Raw genomic sequence first — 19,527 nt, 5'->3', positions numbered from 1 at the left:
CTTGTTCTTAGGTCCTCAGATCAGGACCTAGTGGCTGTCCCCCGCTCCAGACTCAAAACAAATGGTGATCGTGCCTTTGAAGCCATGGCTCCAACACTGTGAAGCTCTCTTCCTTTAGGGATACAGTCTGTGGCCTCTTTAGAAACTTGAAAAAACAACTGAAAATGACCTTTGTCCCACCCTAAATTGTCAGGTGCTTGTTCCCTGGTGTTTTTCTTTTTGGGGCCTCAGTAGCCTGTATTTGCTCTATGTTTTACTTTCTTTTTGTTGCTTTGTTGTAATTGTTCTATTGCCTTTATTTTTATTGTTTGATTATACTTTTTGAAGCATGTTGTGAATTTTGCGAGGCTGTTTAGCAGACAGTGAATATTGCTTTTGTTCAGGTCTTCACTGAGTCTGAGATATAGGTCCACTATATATATTTTTTTTCTTAAAGTTTTCTCACACCCTTTAAATTCAAGAAGGCTTTGCGACCCCTTATGAAGCTTTGGCGACCCCTACTGAGGTCAGGAACCAATGGTATAAGGTGCAATTTAGTGATAGTAATGATATGATGTAGTATAACATAATACAGCAGTTAAACAGAATATCAAATGGTATATAGGATAGCATGGTACAGTATAGTATTTAAAAACAATACAATATGGTATAGTACAATATAATGTAAAGGAATATTAACAATAATTATATGGTGAAGTATGAAATATGATAATATATTATATTTAAAGATATATCAGATATATAACAAAGGATATAAATCCGACCAACAGAGGGTCAAAGACGAGGGAGAGTGATGTGAGAGTCCTGAATGCGGCAGACACTGTGGGAGTGTGTGTGTGTGTGTGTGTGTCGTGACAGTCTGTCCTCTCTGTCTTCTGACAGCAGTGGACACAAATGAGCGCTCAGTTTTGCACCTGGGCGGGATGATCCAGCAACTGAATGAGCTGCCCCTCTGCCACAGCTCATCACGGAGAGGATGAGAGGGGTTATATAGGATGTCCTTCATCCTCCTCTCTGCCTCTGACTCCAGACTGTCCAGTTCCAGTGAGTGAAACGTTCCATACGGGCAAAGCTAATGTCCTCTCACATGTATCACAGAGCTGAGCTGAAGTAGTAGGTCATTCCTCCACAGGTATAGTGTCTCAGTTGAGTTTATTTTTCATGTAGAAGTTATATAACTCCTTCAGCTCAGGCAGCATCCAATAGGACATTAAATGCTAACATAGCACATGTTAAATCTGACACATACAGTATAGCATTTAAAAAGCACATTCACAAACTCAGCCTTCAACATCTCTGATGCACTGAGCAGAAAAAGTTTCCATTTCTGATATGTTATGATGAGGTCTCCTGGCCAGCAGAGTGCAGTGTTTTCCTGATCACTGGCCTTAAACTCACTAAGCTGTGTGGTCTGAGCTCAACCCCCACACAACCACTGTAGAAAGAAGACCAGACAGAATCTTATAATAACAGGACAGCATCGCCTGGCCTCCCATGTTGGGTGGGAGAGTGATGGAGTTGGTGCACAGCTGCCATTAGACTGATGGGATTTTCTAATGTTAGCCTCCACTCTGTGTACATTACTTTACCGACCTATGCACTCTGCAAAGCCTGCAGCAGACAGATAACACAGTTCTGCACATCTATATTGCAGCAGGAATTTCAAACAATGCAGAGAATCTTCAACTTGTGTATCCAGCTGAAATTGAAAATGTATGGGGTGGCTGTTGAGGGACAATTATGTATATGCACATGCTGATATGTATGCTTATCTCCATCACAGTGGAAACACTGTGTTATACATTTACAGTTATGTGTCTTTTTTTTAAACCAATTATTTGACTGTAATGAAGGGTTTGTGTGATTAGACATGCTTGGGTCAGCACTGCTTTTGCAAAATTTAAACCATGGAAACCAGGACAGCCATGCAAACATTGTGTTACAGCACTATATGAACGCAACAGACCCCCTCCCCGTGACCCTGGATAATGTAGCTTAAACATGAGAGTGCATAGGAAGTATGTTATGCTTCATTTTCACGAAAATGCTTCCTCTGATTCACTTCTTTGGCTGTGAAATGAGCACAAAAATTAAATCAGCACAAATCAGTGAATAAACACACACGCACTCAAATCAGGAGAAGTGTGAAGTGGTGAAGCGTTTTGCTCGTAGTGCAGCGAAGGCTTATTAAAATGCAGATTCTAAATAATCATAGACTGTGGAATGTACATAGAGTGGACAATTCATCTCCACTCTCTCCCACTGTGCAAATATGAAGCCAAATGTCTTGAATGTGGCCGCTGCCACCTTGGGATGGATTTCATTTGGAGCCACACAAAGACGTAAGGTAGTTATGATGGGCTCCAGTGCACGCTGTTGTGCACATATTGTCTTGTCACACAGTCATAGACTTGACATTGGATAACATCAACATAGATATTATCCAGCAATCATGATTGCATGTCTATATATAACAGAAAATACCAAAGAAAATAAGAAATTATTAATTTAACAATTTTAATAGTTGATTTATAGAATAGTTGATTTAAAGTTATAGAATAAGCATAAGCACTATAAGAACTTACATCCATGAATGAATTTAAGGGCATCATGAAGAATGTGGTGCTTGTTTTTCATGAGAGGCCACTATTTTTGAATAGTTGTTGTATTATTGCGGATTTCTGTATTATATGTTGTATTGGTTGCATTTTAAATATGTTTTAATTGGCTGCTACCTTGGCCAGGTCTCTCTAGTAAAAAAGATTTTCAAACTCAATGGGACTTCCTGGTTAAATAAAGATTAAATAAATACATAAATAAAATAAAAAAATATAATTTTGTTATAGATGCTATTGACTGTTTACAAATAAAGAAAGAATAAACATGACAGAGATGGGTTTGCATTTTTCGAGGGCATATAGCAAACGGCACATTTCTTAAATTAATGAGAGTTTGTCTTTGAACACAGGCATATTTTCAAGGTGGCAGTCTCTCATAAGGGCCTGTTCTCCACCCAACGTATTGTTGGAGGGCCCACTCTCTCTATGGGCCCCAGTTCAACGGCACTGCCTGCACTGTCTATACACCAATCAGCCAAAACATTAAACCACTGACAGGTGAAGTGAATAACTTTGATTATTTTGTTCCAATGCATTGTTCTGCTGGGAAACCTTTGGTTCTGGCATTCATGTGGATACCACCTGACATGTTCCACCCACTCAAACACCGTTGCAGACCAAGTACCCCCCCCCCCCCCCCCCCCCTCATGGCAACAGTACTCCCCAATGGCAGTGGCCCCCCAGCAGGATAATGCACCATGCCACACTGCAAACATGGCTCAGGAATGGCCCAAGGAATGTGACAAAGACCTCAAAGTGTCAACCTGGCCTCCAAATTCCCCAGATCCCAATCTGAATGAGCATCTGTGGGACATGCCATTAACCCACCCCACAACCCACTGGACTAAATGGATCTGCCGCCAATGCACTGGTGCCAGACACCGCAGGACACTCCCAGAGATCCTGTGTCCATGCCTCCACAGGTCAGAGCCAGGTCCGACCCAAGGAGGCCCCACCTTGGATTAGAGGTACATCTGGGGTACCGGCACATCACAAGAGTCCTTGAGCAGATTGGGACCTGGGAAATTTAAAAGCCAGGTCGACACCTTGAGCTTTTTGTCACGCCTGAATATACATCAGTGTGATAAGAACTACATAAAATGACAGAAACCAACTCAAGAAAAATTTATTTGACATGTACTTTGAGACTTTAGTTTGGCTCATGTCCCATCTACTAACATAGACGGGGCTAGATTCACAACCTAAACTGCAGCCAGCCATGAAGGGCGGGCTAGATGTTTTGGCTTTACTTTTGGGGAGCTGTCATGTTGTCCATCTTTAACTTTTGTAGTCTACAGTCCATGTAAATAATACAGAAATTGTTAGTATAGAATGTGATCCATTAACTATTTTGGATAGTGTGTCTTCCTCAAGCTCAGGTCCCCGACCAGTGGCTTGGGAGTTTGAGGGTTGTGTGCAGTATCTTAGCTGTTCCCAGGACTGCACACTTCTGGACAGAGACCTCAGGTGTTGTACCTGGAATCTGCAGGAGCCACTCTAGCAGTTTGGGGGTCACAACCCTTAGTGCTCCAATCACCACTTGCACCACTATTGCCTTTACTCCCTACATCTTTTCTAGCTCCTCTTTCAGCCCTTGGTGTTTCTCTAGTTTCTCGTGTTCCTTCTTCCTAATGTTCTTGTCACTCGGGATTCACCACAATCACCTCTGCCTTCTTCTGATGTTTGTCCATCAACATGATGTCTGATTGGTTAGCCATCACCAGTTTGTCTGTCTGGATCTGGAGGTCCAACAGGATACTGGCTCGGTCATTCTCAACCACCTGCGGAGGTGTCTTCCATTGTGAACTTGGAGCTTCCAGCCTACACTCAGTACAGATGTTCCTGTACACTATGCCAGCCACTTGGTTATGGTGTTCCATGTACACTCTTCCTGTCTGCATCTGTGCTGAACTGTCTCAGGAGCGTCTTTGCACAGCCTGCACCTGGGGTCCTGTCTGGTGTGGTAGACCCCTGCTTCTATTGATCTTGTACTAAGTGCCTGTTCTTGTGCTGCCATGATAAGTGCTTCTGTCCAGCCTTTTCCAGCCACTGGTAGGATTTCTTGATGACAGCTACTTCTTCAATCTGACGGTGGTGCTTGCCATGCAGGGACTCGTCCTTCCATGATGGTTCATCCTCCTCCTGCTGCCTGAGGTATTCACTTACCAGCTCATCTTTGCGGGCCATCTTTTCACGGACCTCACTTTGAGAATCACATCTTTAAACAAACTAATTAAACTAAGAATTTGGAGAGTGGACTGTTTGTAGGACTGTATCTGAAGTTATGTTCACAGTAGTGTTGTGTCGTTCACGTACGAATCGTTCAAAAGAACAAATCTGTTGAGTGAACATACTGAACTGAATCACTTCCGGAACTGATTCGTTAATTTCTCAGTTCAGTTGAGCTCAGCAGCGAGCCTGCAGGCCGGGAGTGGAACTGCCGTTTCGGTCCGTGCGAACAATGAATCACTTTCGAGTCAGCCAGGGTGCAGGGAGGGACTGCCTACCACGTGACGAATCACTCGGTGAACGAATCACTCAGTGAATGAATCACTCGATGAACGACATAACCCCGATCCCTGAGTGATTCAAATAATTTCTTCTCAGCGATACACTTTCATAGGGACCGTTGTCTCCAAGCTAACGGCTAATGTAGCCAGGAGTCAAGCCACATGAACACAATCACACACCTCCCCATTGTTTTAACAGACTTAGTTTCCAGATAAACAAACTTAAAACATTAGGCTGGCCAGTAATGAGACTCGCCGGTGCAGGGCAGACGGCGCAGCAGCTCAGCCGTGTATCAGTTCAGTGAGTCAGACTACGCAGTGCTCCTCCCGCCAAGCACTGAACGATTCGGTGAACAAATCTTTTGAAGGAATCTTTTTAATGAACTGATTCTAGTGATTCAGTAACATCTAAAGAACTGCTTTGCCCATCACCAGTTCACAGAAATGTGGGGCTGTTCCCTGCACTCGATTACTCTGTTCTATCTGACATCGACACATCGAGTCTGAAGATCAGTGACAGAAGGAGGAAACACGGAAGTGCAGTTAGCACACAGCACAGCAGGCTAGCTTTAACCCCACCATCCTGCGATACTACAGCCTGTTCACCTGACGTTACAGCAAGATGCCTGAAATACAGACACCAAGGTAAGAGCACTGAACACTGTACCGTATCACTGTGACACGTCACGTTACATGTTTGTGTATAATTCAGTGAGGTCACCCGGTGTTCCCGGTTAACGTTACACCGAGTTCACAGTTAGCTAGGACATGTCAAACACACAGCTAGGTACACGTTAACGTGTTTGTCGAAGTCACTCATTAACTCCAGCTCTTTGTTACGTGACTACAAGGCTGAAGTGGCACTGTAACCCTCCGTTTATTACAACATAATTAGCAAAGAAGCTAATTATGCTGGGGTAAAACTGTGATAGCAACGTTACACACACAGTTCCCACAGTGTTTGGCACACTGCCCCTCTCCATTGACTTGCTGTTGGTCTGATTTATTTATATACCTTGCAATATATGTCATATTCTATATGTTATACAATACTTAAATGGTGTCAAACATCTAATTTGATCTCAAGTATGCCGGACCAGTTATATATGATATGTATAATATAACAATATGTTATATATAATAAAAAATATATATAATTACGTAATAACATACACCAATCAGCCAAAAATGCAATGTTCTCCTGGGGATCTTTTGGTTCAGACATTCATGAGGGTGCCACTTGATGCGCTCGCCCCACCTGAACACCTCTACAAATCAAGTACCCCTGCTCATGGCTGCAGAACTCCCCGATGTCAGCGGCCCCCCAGCAGGAAAATGAGCCACGCCATACCACAAAAACTGCTTAGGAATGGCCTGAGGAGCGTGACAAAAAGCTCAATGTGTCGACCTGGCCTCCAAATTCCCCAGATCCAAATCTGATCGAGCATCCATGGGATGTGCTGTTACCTCAGAGGTACCCCTAATCCACCGTGAGGCCTCCCTTGTCTCTGACATGTCAAGGCATGGACACATGACCTCTGGAAGGTGTCCTGTGGTGTCTGGCACCGGGGTGCTGGCTTCAGATCATTTGAGACCTGTCAGTTGTGAGGTGGGGTACCAGCACGTCCCTAGATGCTTCATCAGATTGTGGGAGATTTGTAGGCCAGGTCGACACCTTGAGCTTTTTGTCACGTTCCTAAACAGTTTTTGTGGTGTGGCATGGTGCATTTTTCTGCTGGGGGGCCACTGCCATCAGGGAGTAACGTGGTGTTTGGGTGGGTGGAGATCGTCAAGTGGTATCCACACGAATGCCATGACCAACGGTTTCCCAGCAGAACATTGCACTGTAACAAAATGATCAATGTTACTCACTTCACCTGTCAGTGGTTTGAATGTTTTGGCCGATCAGTGTATAAATAATAACACCTTAACATTTCCCATCTGCTTTAGCTTAAAGAAGTGCACTCTTAAAACATTCATCCATTTACATAACAGACAATGAACAGCCTGAGGTGTCTTAAGAAAAATAAGTGCCGTTTCAACCAAATGTCTCAGTTTTTCCACATTCAGTCAACTACTCACTGTCATTACATGTGCATTTTTCCATACATTTATTCTCCTGTGCATTAATGCTGGTGTCACCTCAACAAAACAAAGTGGAAGCTATTAAGGATGCAGGTTAAGTTATATCCTGTCATACAACCCAGTTAGAAATCTAAAGTTTTGGCAGTGCCTTAGCAATAGTGTCCCACACATTACTGTTTTTCTTTTGTACTGAAGCTACTGATTGACAGTATTTTGCACAATGTTAAATATGACCATGGTGATTATTCATCGTTTGTCAGAGAACTGTATTCTGGTCAGACTGGAAAAGCCTCTAAAGCAGCATTTTACTTAAAGCAGGCTACTCACTGTATAACTTGCTTCTAAAACCTGACACCTCTTAGTCTTCACAAGTGCATCAATATTAGGTGTGCAAAGTCTTCCATCAGGCCGGATTGGACCCTTTGGTGCCCGGTCCTGACCTGTAGGTCGTACGTTCGACACCCCTGCTATACCTAATATTTATTTCATGCTACATTATTGCTAATATTATATACTACATTATAGCAGAACTGGGATAAAATCATTGTTTTGCAAGACACACGTAATTCTCAAGACTTTTGCACTCAAGTCACAGGTCAAGACTTACAAGTACCAAGCCCTGCACTTTGAGTTTAGAGTCCCAAACAAGTCAAAATGCACCCTTTGCAAAAAATTATATTGCCATTTTCAAAAACGATGAATGCTTTTTGTTGTTGCATCTCAGTCTATAATTTTCTGCCTGCACATTTTGCATGGGTACACAGTTTTTGCACACGAAGGAACTTATCTTTAGTATCATTTTTCCAACTGGCGCTCAATTAAAGTCGAGTCTGCTTGAGCCCAAGTCATGTGACTAAAGTCCATACCTCTACCATACTTTAATATACTGTACCATATGATACCATATTACATTTCATATTATGTTATACAGCTGTATTTAAGATATTATTGTGTTATTATTATTACAGTAATACATTGCACCATATACTATATATCTTGTACTTAATAATATAAGGTACTCTATCATACTATGCTATGTTACTACATAACACTGTCTTACCACATCGTATACTATATTATATTTCTATTTTGCCATATTAATACAGACAGCACCAAGTATCCTTAATTCATCACGGTATTGTGGTGTGCACTGTTTACCTATTATACTAGACTTGCTGCTATTAATCAAACTTTGTTGCTTTACCTTGTGAGTTTGTCTATAGTTACTCTTTTATAATTTATATTTTCACTTCTCTTATACTAGTTGTATGTACTGTCTTTGTGCTGCTGCATTATACTGATAAAATCATTACTGATAAAATTATTTTTAAGATAATAAGAGATCAAGAGATATGTGTATGTAATATTATGCCAGCAGAATAAAATTGTTTCACAAGATATTCAGTAGATCAGTATCTGTGGTCATGTTCTCAGTCCCAAACATACCTTATCCAGGTCATGTCATCTGCTAATTCAGAAATCTTGAGGAGCAAATATTTCTGGGAACACAGAAAATTGTAGATCAATATTGATATACAGGAATTGACAATATAGACACAACTGATTATCCATGTAACAGTTTGGCCACAATTTATAAATAATTGTATTATTTTCATCCATCTAGCCTAATTATTAGAAGTCCTAAAATATGTTGCTTCAGTCATGAAAAACACCTGAATTTCACCTCTAGGGAAAAGGTGAAGGCTGCTTTATCTTATCTCAAACTTCATTTAAAATGCACTGCTATCCTCTTGAAGAGCTGTTTATGGACCACCAACGCAGTCAGTGTTCTGGAACTTTGTTGTACAGCAGCACCTTCTTCTCAGCTGGCTGGCAAGTGCATAAAGATGGTGACATAGTTGATTTAGCTGAGAGTGGCTGTTTTGATGTTTAGATAAATACACAGACTGTGAACCAGGCAGTGGAGGTGTAAAATGTGGAGGCCACAGTCTTGATGCACCTTAATCCATCTGTGAAAGTGATAATTGAGTGGGCTTTGTGTTTTGTGTCACCTCAGAGCTGGCGACAGGTGGGTGGTACTCACACATTGTAATATGAAATTGACAAGGGGGAACACACACTTCGATCCAGTGGAGAAATCCATAAGAAAAAATATGTACTCCTACAATATATGAAAAAGAATGAAATATCAAAGTAAATGTTTGATCAGTGATTGGTTTGTCTTTGGTAACCATGTACTTTTCTGTACCATGTTTTTATCACTTCTGTTACTAACCGTATCTTCTCATTCTCATGCCTTTGCTTTCACCATGTCAAGGATTCAAGCCATTTACACCAGTGCTAGTGACGGACTGGAGGGGTTCAAAGCACATGCTGTGTTCCAGGAAATTGACAAGAAGCTCCAGGAGGTGATTACATGACTTACATTTGGCTGGGTGATATGGTCTGTTAGTAATATTGCCGTATTTTTAGACTTTGTCGCAATACATGAAATCTTCTCTCTAAACTACTGCGGACTACTAAAATACTAAACTCTAAATAAACTACAGTTAGAAGAAAGTAGCATACTGTTATAATCAAATTCAATAACATACTCTTATTGTAAAATTAAATAAAATACAGTTATAACAAAGCTAAATAAGAAAGTTTTATAATGAAATCAAAGCGGGATTACTTGTGCTTTTATTCTGATGCATCCAGCTCGTCTTTGGCCAAAAGTGTTGATAATTTTTGCTTTGAACTTGAAGCTTCTGGTAAACATTAACTTGTAAGCAGTTAGCAGAAAGTTAAACTTATACCCCAGAGCTGTGTAAATGTGAGGATTTATTCCCCGTGAGCTGGAAACAAACTAACAGCTCTCCAGTTTATGTATTAATAGTATTTAAATGTTGCACTGGTGCTTCATGGTCGCAAAATGTGGCTTAAAAGTTGCGGTCTGGTGCACTGCAGGTACAAAAAGACACGCTTTGCCTGCTCACAGTGTTGTTAAATTCGTTAAAGGTTAAACTGTTAAAACGTGAGGATTTTTTTCACCGTGAGCTGGAAACAAACTAAGAGCTCTCCAGTTAATATGTTAAAAACATTTACAAGGCACACTGGTGCTCCATTGCCACAAAATGTGACTAATAGTTGCGGTCTGGAGCTCTGCAAATATAAGACCACATGCCTTACCTGCTCACAGTATTGTTAACCTTGTTAAAAGTTTAACTGTTAAAGCGACACCGAGAAACATTAGGATCTATTCACTGTGAGCTGGAAACAAACTAACAGCTCTCCAGTTCATATATTAAGAACATCTGCAAGTTGCACTGGTGCTCCATTGTCACAAAATGTGACTAAATAGTTGTGGTCTGGCGCCCTGCAAACACGACACACTCCTTGTCTGCGGACAGTATCCTATAACTTGTTAAAAGTTGAACTGTTACAGCGGCAGCGTTAAACGGGAGGATTTATTCACTGTGAGCTGGAAACAAACCAACAGCTCTCTAGTTAATATATTAAGAACATCTGCAAGTCAAGCAGGTGCTCCATGGTTGCAAAATGCGACTAAATAGTTGCGGTCTTGAGCCCTACAGATACAAATGACGTATGACGCATCATGTTTGCAAGTCTTTTCTTTTTAACCTCTTTTGTTGTCCGTGAGAGGAAGAGCGTCAAAGCAGAGAGTGAGAGGACAGAAATGCCAAAGCGAGTCTACTAGTGGGTTAAAAAAATGCCGTAACAATTTATACTCAATGTTCACGATATTGTAATTTTATACATCTCAAATGGAAGAAGCCACAATACATCGAGTATAATTGATATATCCTCCACCCCTACTTACAGTAGGAGACAATATTGTTAATCCCAGATCTCTGACTATATTATTATCACTTTTTCAAGGACTTTTATGTCAGTATTTTTTTTTTACAAAGGCAGAGGTAGTCTTGTTTTAATTCATTTGTAGCACACATATAGGTTTTTGTAAGCATTTATCAATCCGTATAATCATATACAGTGCTTATAAATCAAGTAAATTTTCAAGTGACTTAACAATCTGTACAACATAAGACACCCTCTGTCCTTTGACCCTTGATTCTGAAAATAAAGATAAAAATGGAAGAAACCTCGGGAAGAGCAGAGGTCACATCCCTTTCCAAGGACGGACAAACATGCACTCTGTGTCATATGGCAAAATGGGCCTTTAGCCTCATGGTGGCACATTTGGATCACTTCCCAAACTGTTGTTTCATGGTATAAAACTAATATCAAGCTTATGTTGATTCAATCAGACAAATGGCTTCCTCCAAAAGTCAGTGTTTTTAAGCAGTTACCTTTATGTGACCTCAATCATACCAGATTCATCTTGAGCCCGCCGGCAGTGCTGTCTATGTAATGAATGGGATTTGTCATCAATGAGAAAATGGCAACAGTGTAGCACCCTGGATACTTAGTGACATGGTTTAGTGTAATATCTCAGGCAACTGATGAGACAAACAGATTCAACATTTTAGCTGCACAGCTTGTTTTTCAGTGAGAGAACTTGTTGTCCTTTTTCGATTTCCATATTAGTTAAACATTGTCAGAGAAATGAGAGAGTAAGATAATATAGCCTGAGGAAGAGCGTCAGCTTGAAATATGTTGCCTGTGTAGACTGCAAATTTCCCTGGCAAGTTTTCTCGTAAACAAAGTTTCTGTTTACACTTAGTGTTTGTCACCAAATTGTGTGTATCCTTGAGGTCTAACAAATGTGTTGAATGCATTTTCCTGCCCATAAAACATTTGCAAAGTCATTTTGTTTGTTATTTTACAATTTCAAGCCAGCATAGTTTATACCCATGTTTTCCTCCTAACAGTTCTCTTTTTACCAGCACTGCCAGAGGTGAAAATCTCCAAAGAGTGCATTCAATATCTTTGTGGTCTATGCTTGTGGAGCACTTTTACGTGCAACTTTTCATGTACCTATGAGAAGTTAAGACATTTAGCTTTGCATTCACATGAGCCATTATTACTTTGTGCTATATTTAGGACCGAACATATCACAATAAAATTGCTGCTATAGGGACTAACATCATCACACATTAATAAAATGAGGCTTATTGAATCCACAAGAGTCTCAGTTCTTCAGTTTTACCCAATTCATGCAATTCCAGGACTATTTAAGGACCCCAGTGTGCAGAAATTTCCAAATAAAATACAGAAAACTGCATGGTTTTTGCCCCAAAACTACAAGGGACTAGCATTAAGTGGGCGTGTCTGTAAAGAGGAGACTTGTGTGTACACGTAGAACCCAGTTTCATTCAGCTAGCATGATGTGGTACGTGATACCAATGGATTCCTTAGGGTTTCTGATTTCATATGATACTCTACATCTCTTTGCCCCCTTTACCTCCTGCTGATTGATTGATTGATTGATATAAATGCATCACTCATAACAAGTCAGCATGGAAATAGTAGGGTTAACATATAACAAATTCATCACAGTTGGGGGGTTTGAACTAGAGTTGTACCGATACCAGTATAAGAAATGCCTCCGATACTGCCTAAAATGCGGTATCGGGTATCGGCAAGTACAGCCTATGACCAATCCGATACCATGTAATGCCTCACGTCATTACACACATGCACGCTACAGGCAAACGAAGCGGAACCGGAGCGGAGTTTATAAACCATTCTACTGTAGCCTTTAAAATGTCTTTTTCACCAAATTGTATGGCTGCACTTTAACCTGTGTCTTGATCTGTGTCAACACTGGATAATAATAATAAAAAAAAAGTTTTATGACATTCATTCTACTATTATGTATTTATTTCTAAATATTTTACATAGAGTTTTAGGAGTTGAGACATACAACAATTCATATCCCATCCATTTTTATTTTACGCGCTGGTATCGGATCATTTCTCGGTATCGGCAAATACCTAAGGTTCAGGGATCGTAATCAGTATCGGGAAGGAAAAAGTGGTATCAGTACATCTGTAGTTTGAACCCCAGGGGTGCGGTAGCACCTCTGTGCAGAGCTCGCCTGTTCTCATTGTGTAAGCATGGGTTTTCTGCAAGTGCTCTGGCTTCCTCCCGCAATCCAAAGACACACACGTTAGGTTGGCCGTAGGTATGAATGTGTCGGCCCTGTGAGAGTCTGGCGACTTGTCCAGGGTGACTGCTGGGATAGGCTCCAGCAGGATCAGCGGTTACGGAAAATGAAAACAATGAATCACAGTTGGGGGTATAAGTGAAACAAAATATCCATGAAGATGTTTTTTAAAACTTCCAGTACATTTTCGGCCTCAGAATAACCCATGAACGTGGCTTTTAACTCCATGAACTACTGACACTCTTATTTTCATATACAGATTTTTACTGTGTGTGTGTTTAAAACGTGTGGTTATACAGACGAAAACTGATCCAATTCAAATTTTGCAAAATGTTTTTCATAAAAGTGTCCTTAAATATGTACAGTATAGTGTCATATATGAAAGTATGGTCTTTCCGAGTAGCATAACCTATCCTGAAAGGAGTCATACGTGCCCTGCCTAGCTAAATGACTGTTCTACAAGCTTGTAAATGTAGATAGTACAGTTCCCCCAACACCTACCTATCACTAAATCCCCTGTGTCCATTGAACAGGAAGGGGAGCAGTTTGTGAAAAAGATCGGGGGAGTGTTCGCCTTCAAAGTAAAGGATGGCCCAAATGGACAGGAGGCGACTTGGTATGTGGACGTGAAGAACGGTAAAGGCTGTGTTCACAATGACACAGGTGAGAAAACTCAGGGGAGGTTATAGTGACATGTAATCATATTCAACTGTGAGTGAGAAAGAAGTTTCAAAGTCAGTGTTTTTCTGCTCTATGTGTGCTTTATTAGACTTCTACCTTCAAACTTGAAATACCTGTAAGTCACTGAGTAAATATCTCTGAGATGCAAGCTCCTATTTTTGTACTCAGTGTACCTCCTGTGTCTCTGCCCTGCAGCTAAGAAAGCAGATTGCACCATTTCCATGTCAGATACAGACTTGTTGGCCTTGATGACGGGGAAGATGAACCCACAGACTGTGAGTATTCAAGCTCAGTGTGGTTTGAGTGAACTTCTTTGCGTGTAGTGTTTGTCTTCTCAGGTCAAAAGTGTGTGCGAGTGTTAGGACTGTACCTGTCTTATCCCTGGTGTCCTGCACAATGTCCTGGTTTTTTTCCTGCAGTTCATTTGATGTGTCCTGTCCAATGATTCTCAGAAAAAGTGGAACAGATTTGTTTGCCAGTTGGATGTAGTACTGACGGGATGTGATGTTAGCGCCTGGGTGAAATTAAGAGGGAACACTGTGCTGCGTTATTGGCTGATTGTGCCAATTTACCGCCCTCAGACGAGAAGTCAAAGAGCTGCTGCTGTGTGGTGAAAGAACATAATACAGATTTCCTGCTTGTAGCCTGAACAGGAGAGAGCTGACAATAAAATGACGTATATTTCATGCCTGACTTTAAAATAAAACCTGATCCGTGAGCAGAAAAAGAGCAGAAGGCAGATGTTTCAGCCTCCGTCAGAAGCAGATATTCTTTAACATGATAGTGTGCTTTCAGCAAATCCCATGATACGACCAGAGACAACAATGAATTGATCTGACTAACAAGCAACAAGAGCGCCATTGTTTCAGCAACGATTAAAAACACATCTGCCTTAAAAACACACTGTAGTTTATTTTGACTCAATCCCACACACGCACACCATCACGCTGCTGGAAATACTCATAAAAGCATTAAATGTTAATAAGTCAGAAGCAGATGCACTGTTTGCTCCTGTTTGCTTGATAAAAAATATAGAGCTCAGCTTTTATGGGAAATTACTGAGCCTTTTTTTGTTTTAAAAACGTAAACTATATATTTATTTTTAAAAATATTTGTCCGGAGCAGGAACAAATGGGCTTGAGCCTGCGAGCCACAGACAGGCTGGGGAAGTTGGAGAGGAGAGACGGGCTGATAGATTGTTGTTTTTGTCTTTTCATGGGATTTGTTGACGGTAAGAAAAATTACAAATAATGCAAGCCATTTCCTTCAAGATGAGTCTCAATATGGGCATTTAGAGCAAAAATACTAGTCGCTAGTCACTGGGAACGAGGGGTGTAATGGTTCATGAAATTCATGACTCAGTTCTCTACAACACAGTAATGTCACAGTTTGGTTTTCGATGAGGGGTGGGTGAAAAAATTGATACGGCATAGTATCGTGATATTTTTGTGTGGCGATATTGTAGGATTAGTTCAAGAAATCGTTCAGTTCGTAATGTGTACCGAACCGTCACCTCATCCTGAAAGGTACAATTTGTGTAGTAGAGGTGTATTGTTACACCTCTACTGGGAACTATTCGACCAAGGCGGCTGTGGCTCAGGAGGTAAAGCGCGTCGTCCACGCATCAGAAGATCAGCAGTACCTTTGAGCAAGATACTGGACCCCAAATTACTCCCGATTGCTGTTCCATCGGTGTGTGAGTGGGTGCGAATGGTTGTTGAGTAGCAGGTGGCACCATGTAGGGAAGCCTTGGCCGCCAGTGTGTGAATGTGTGTGTGAATGTGATGTTTTCCTGCTCCTGAACACTGGGGACTAAATGGAAAAGTAACAGCATGCGTGCAACACCAGAAACATGATGCTACCCAACACTGAACGCATGGAACGGGACTCTCAGCCTTGTGTTGCACATTCAATGAATTCTAACTCCATCACATGAACCACATCATCTGCCAGTTCTGGTTTCTCATTCCCACCAACACTGCACCTCATTTCCATGTATTTTTTGTGTCACACTCGTTTAACCATTTTCACACAATGAAAACAAGGGAAAATACATTATTATTAACAGCCATGTAAATGGTTTGATGTTTTAATTTATTGAGCATTCAGAAATCATGACCCATTCCTAAGATATACACGATGTGGGTTAATAAAATAAGGTGACTAACAGTTGTTCTGGCAGCCCATAATTCTGGAGCCCCAGAAGTCTGAAAATTATATGCTTGAAAGCCGATTTGTACAACAGCCCATTATCCCAAACACCAATTGCTCTCAAGGACTGTTTCTCTGAGTGCGCTCTCCCAAACAGAGGCACATGCAGGGTTCCCACAGTCATGGAAAACCTGGAAAAGTCATGGAATTTCACAATCTCCTTTTCTAGGCCTGGAAAAGTCATGGGATTGGTAAAATCCTTGAAAGTTCTGGAAGAGTCATGGTATTTTGTTGTGTGTAATGAAATTAATTGTTACAGTAATCTTTTGGGGATAACATTTCAAAAGTAGGGATACAAGCACACAGAAAAAAAATAATATTCAGTCCGAGGATTCAGGGGAAATAATTGCATAATTTTTCAAAGAATTGGTTCCAACTATGGCAAAGACATGACCTGTCCTACTTTGCGTTTGATAGGCTACTACTCATTACCTTCATTGGTTGGGTCAGTTAGGTTTAGGCATGAGGAGTAAGGACACATTCACACTGGTGCTATTTGGTCCACTTTAAATGAACCCTGGTCTGCTTCCAGGGATAGTTGAGTTTCTTTTGGAGTGGTGTGAACGCTCATTCGAACTCTGGTACGCACCAAAGGAGCGAACCCTGGTTAGCTTGAAAACTGGGGGTCTCGGTTCACTTTCAAGTGAACCCTGGTGCGGTTTGCTTATAGTGGGAAATGCAAACGGACTGAAGTGAACCAAAGAGAGGAAGTGACGTAGAGCACACTGCATTTTGGGTGGAAAAAAAACAAGGCCAACAGCGTGAACCGGGAAAAGCAGAGGTAAAAAAAGAAAAAGTTGGAAAATGTCCTGTGGGCAGACGTGGAGTAGTGAGAAGGTGCAGTTTGGTGTTGTTCCATTGTTTTTGTGGTGACCAAGCCGGCTAAAGGGGATGGATTTACGTTTTTGGTCCTGGCCAATCGATGAGCCGGGTTTTCTTCTTCCTCATGCTTTTTTTCCTCCTGGTCAGTGGTTGTTTCGGGCAATACCGCCCCCAAACGAACAGCTGTTGTAACTGCGTGATGTTGTCCAGGCGGTTTGGTCCGCTTTAAAAAGTGCAGTGTGAAAGTGAACCGAACCAAATGAAGGTGTGAAATATTTCCTGCATTCCCTGCCCAATCGAACCGAGTCCCCCGGACTATCCTGGTGTGAATGCGCCCTAAGGTCAGTTAGGGTTCGGTAAGAATGTCAGGGTAAGCCAGTCAGAGGTTAAGACGGGCTTCATTCTATATAATAATTAGCCATGTGTAGTGTGTAGCTGTTTTCAGAGAAGTGGCCTTTGGAAGCAGTGGTAGTTTGTTTCCAGGATAACGGATTGTTGTACAAATGGGTTTTTCGGACTATTGAGGCTTCAGAATTATGAGCTGTTGAAGTAACAGCATGGCACCATGTAATAATTTCAGTTGGACAAATTAACGTATTTAGTTTTGACATTGGTGATGCAGAACAGTCTGCTTTTCTCTCTCTCTTTTTTGCACGCACATTATTTTTCAGTGCGTGATGAATCAGCCCTGTCTTGATTTTCATGCCATATTTCCCAGCTCTGAATTATTATGTGCGAAAGCAGTGAATCATGAGGCCCACCAAGTTCATTTGTGCTGCGAGAGTGATGCGATGACACACCTCTGTGCAATCATTCCAAGGCCATGTACAGTAATTACATGTATCAGGAGTCCCTGGAAAAGCCATCAGTGCACTGTGTTTGTGTCATTGAAGGACAGCAGGGCACGCTCCACGGTTTTTCCACTGCTTTATCGTACATCACTCAGAAATTTGGACAGGTTGACTTTTTGCATGATGTTTTTAATTCAGAAGCAAAATTTATCATTTCAGTCCTTCCATTTCTGCCACATGAAAAAGTTTTCGTTTTCCTTCTGAGAACTTTGTTAATATTCTAAGAATGTATTGCCTCCTGCACTCCTGTCGACAAACATCCATCTCTCTGACTCGACCCGCTCTGTGCCTGTGTGCCATGCAGTTTCCTGACATTTCATAAGCTGTTGTTGCCGTTGCCCCACTTTCTCTGGGTTGAGTTAATCTCTCACGGTAACTCTTAAAACTAGCAGCATGTAGTTCTCTCCAATTCAGACTGCAGCATACTTCAGATTCAGATCTGTCTGCATGCGTAACATTTTTTCACCCTCTCTGCTTCACAGGCGTTTTTCCAGGGCAAGCTGAAGATCACAGGGAACATGGGACTGGCCATGAAGCTTCAGAGCCTGCAGCTGCAGCCGGGCAAAGCCAAGCTGTAGATGAGACGTCGGAGCTCGCTGTTACTACACCTCTGAACACTGAATAGAGTTACCCATGAAGAATTTAAAAGCAGGTCTGGTGTCAGATAAATGTTAAAGGTTCTCATCACAGGACTGAACCACTTCTACTAGTGACCTCACTGACGGGGCAGGGGATTAGTCAGCAGCCTCGCCAATCTAACTTGAGAATAAGATAGATGGACAGATAATTAATTCTCTAATAAGGTTCCTCATGATGATACTGTCAGTACACTAGAGTGGAGGCAGGTGCTCCCTACTTATATACCATACTACTATATATGAATAATGTCCAATTTTCAATAATTTCCCAATGTCTGTTGCTAAAGAAATCTTTCTTTGAGCGTATTGTGTCTGAAAATCTTTTGAGTAGTTTAGATTGATGTCATTTTCCACAATCATGGACACGACAGTCTAAGTGCCTCCTCGTCTCAGACAGTTTGCTCTAAGGTTCTTAGCCAGCAGCATAGAGATGTTTTTCACTGTGGCCGCCTAACGTTTTAACAGAGGGAGAAGGGGGGGGTTGTAATTTTCTGCTGAACTATCATTGTATGAATCCCTAAAGATTTCTACTGAATAAATTTTGCTGCAGCATCCACTGGGTGCTCCCAAGTTGAGTCTGTGTTTCTTCAGCAGTGATTGTTTCTAGCACACAGCGCTGACTTTATGTTTCTAATAATCTTTTAAGACGTAAACAAAAAAAGCCAGAGCAGTTTATTTGTAAAATGGCACATAAAACTTAACAACACGCTGGCCCTTATTTTAAACATGAAGTCTTATTGACTTTTATGATTAAACTGCAATGCTGAGTTTATGGATGTTGGAATGGAAATATTGGCCCGATGTAGAACACGGGCATCAGTGTTTATTCTGTGTGAAGGGTAGATGTTAACTTTATGTGATCACAAGATCCTGGCTCCACAGGATATCAGCACAAATCAGCTCAGCTGCCAGATGAGAATGTTGGCACTGCACAGTGTTGTCAGCAAACCATGAACATCTTATTTTTTTATGTGTATATGTATCATCAGTTTTTCTGAAGTGATGTAGTATATGAGCTGACAGGAGGAGGAGGGCGTGGTGGATGGCGTGACACGAGACACATGACAAAACTGGTTG

General features: G+C 41.3%; 1 protein-coding gene across 1 annotated transcript; it reads left to right on the top strand.

The window, feature by feature from the left end:
- The first annotated feature begins 5,625 nt into the window (after positions 1–5,625).
- Positions 5,626–19,025, top strand: scp2b (sterol carrier protein 2b). The gene is made up of 5 exons (XM_033621049.2): positions 5,626–5,773; positions 9,492–9,582; positions 13,781–13,910; positions 14,124–14,203; positions 18,295–19,025. The coding sequence occupies exons 1-5, from the start codon at positions 5,751–5,753 to the stop codon at positions 18,388–18,390; spliced, it is 420 nt and encodes a 139-aa protein (XP_033476940.1). The 5' UTR covers positions 5,626–5,750; the 3' UTR covers positions 18,391–19,025.
- Positions 19,026–19,527: the final 502 nt, after the last annotated feature.

This window comes from Epinephelus lanceolatus, chromosome 6 (assembly GCF_041903045.1).
Source record: "Epinephelus lanceolatus isolate andai-2023 chromosome 6, ASM4190304v1, whole genome shotgun sequence".
Lineage (NCBI taxonomy): Eukaryota > Metazoa > Chordata > Actinopteri > Perciformes > Serranidae > Epinephelus > Epinephelus lanceolatus.
This window is presented reverse-complemented; position numbering and strand designations above follow the sequence as displayed.

Excerpts from the sequence above, each read along its gene's own strand:
- scp2b (XM_033621049.2), top strand. The coding sequence starts at position 5,751 with ATGCCTGAAATACAGACACCAAG. Across the intron at positions 5,774-9,491 it reads CCTGAAATACAGACACCAAG|GATTCAAGCCATTTACACCA; the intron begins GTAAGAGCACTG and ends CACCATGTCAAG. Across the intron at positions 13,911-14,123 it reads CTGTGTTCACAATGACACAG|CTAAGAAAGCAGATTGCACC; the intron begins GTGAGAAAACTC and ends TCTGCCCTGCAG.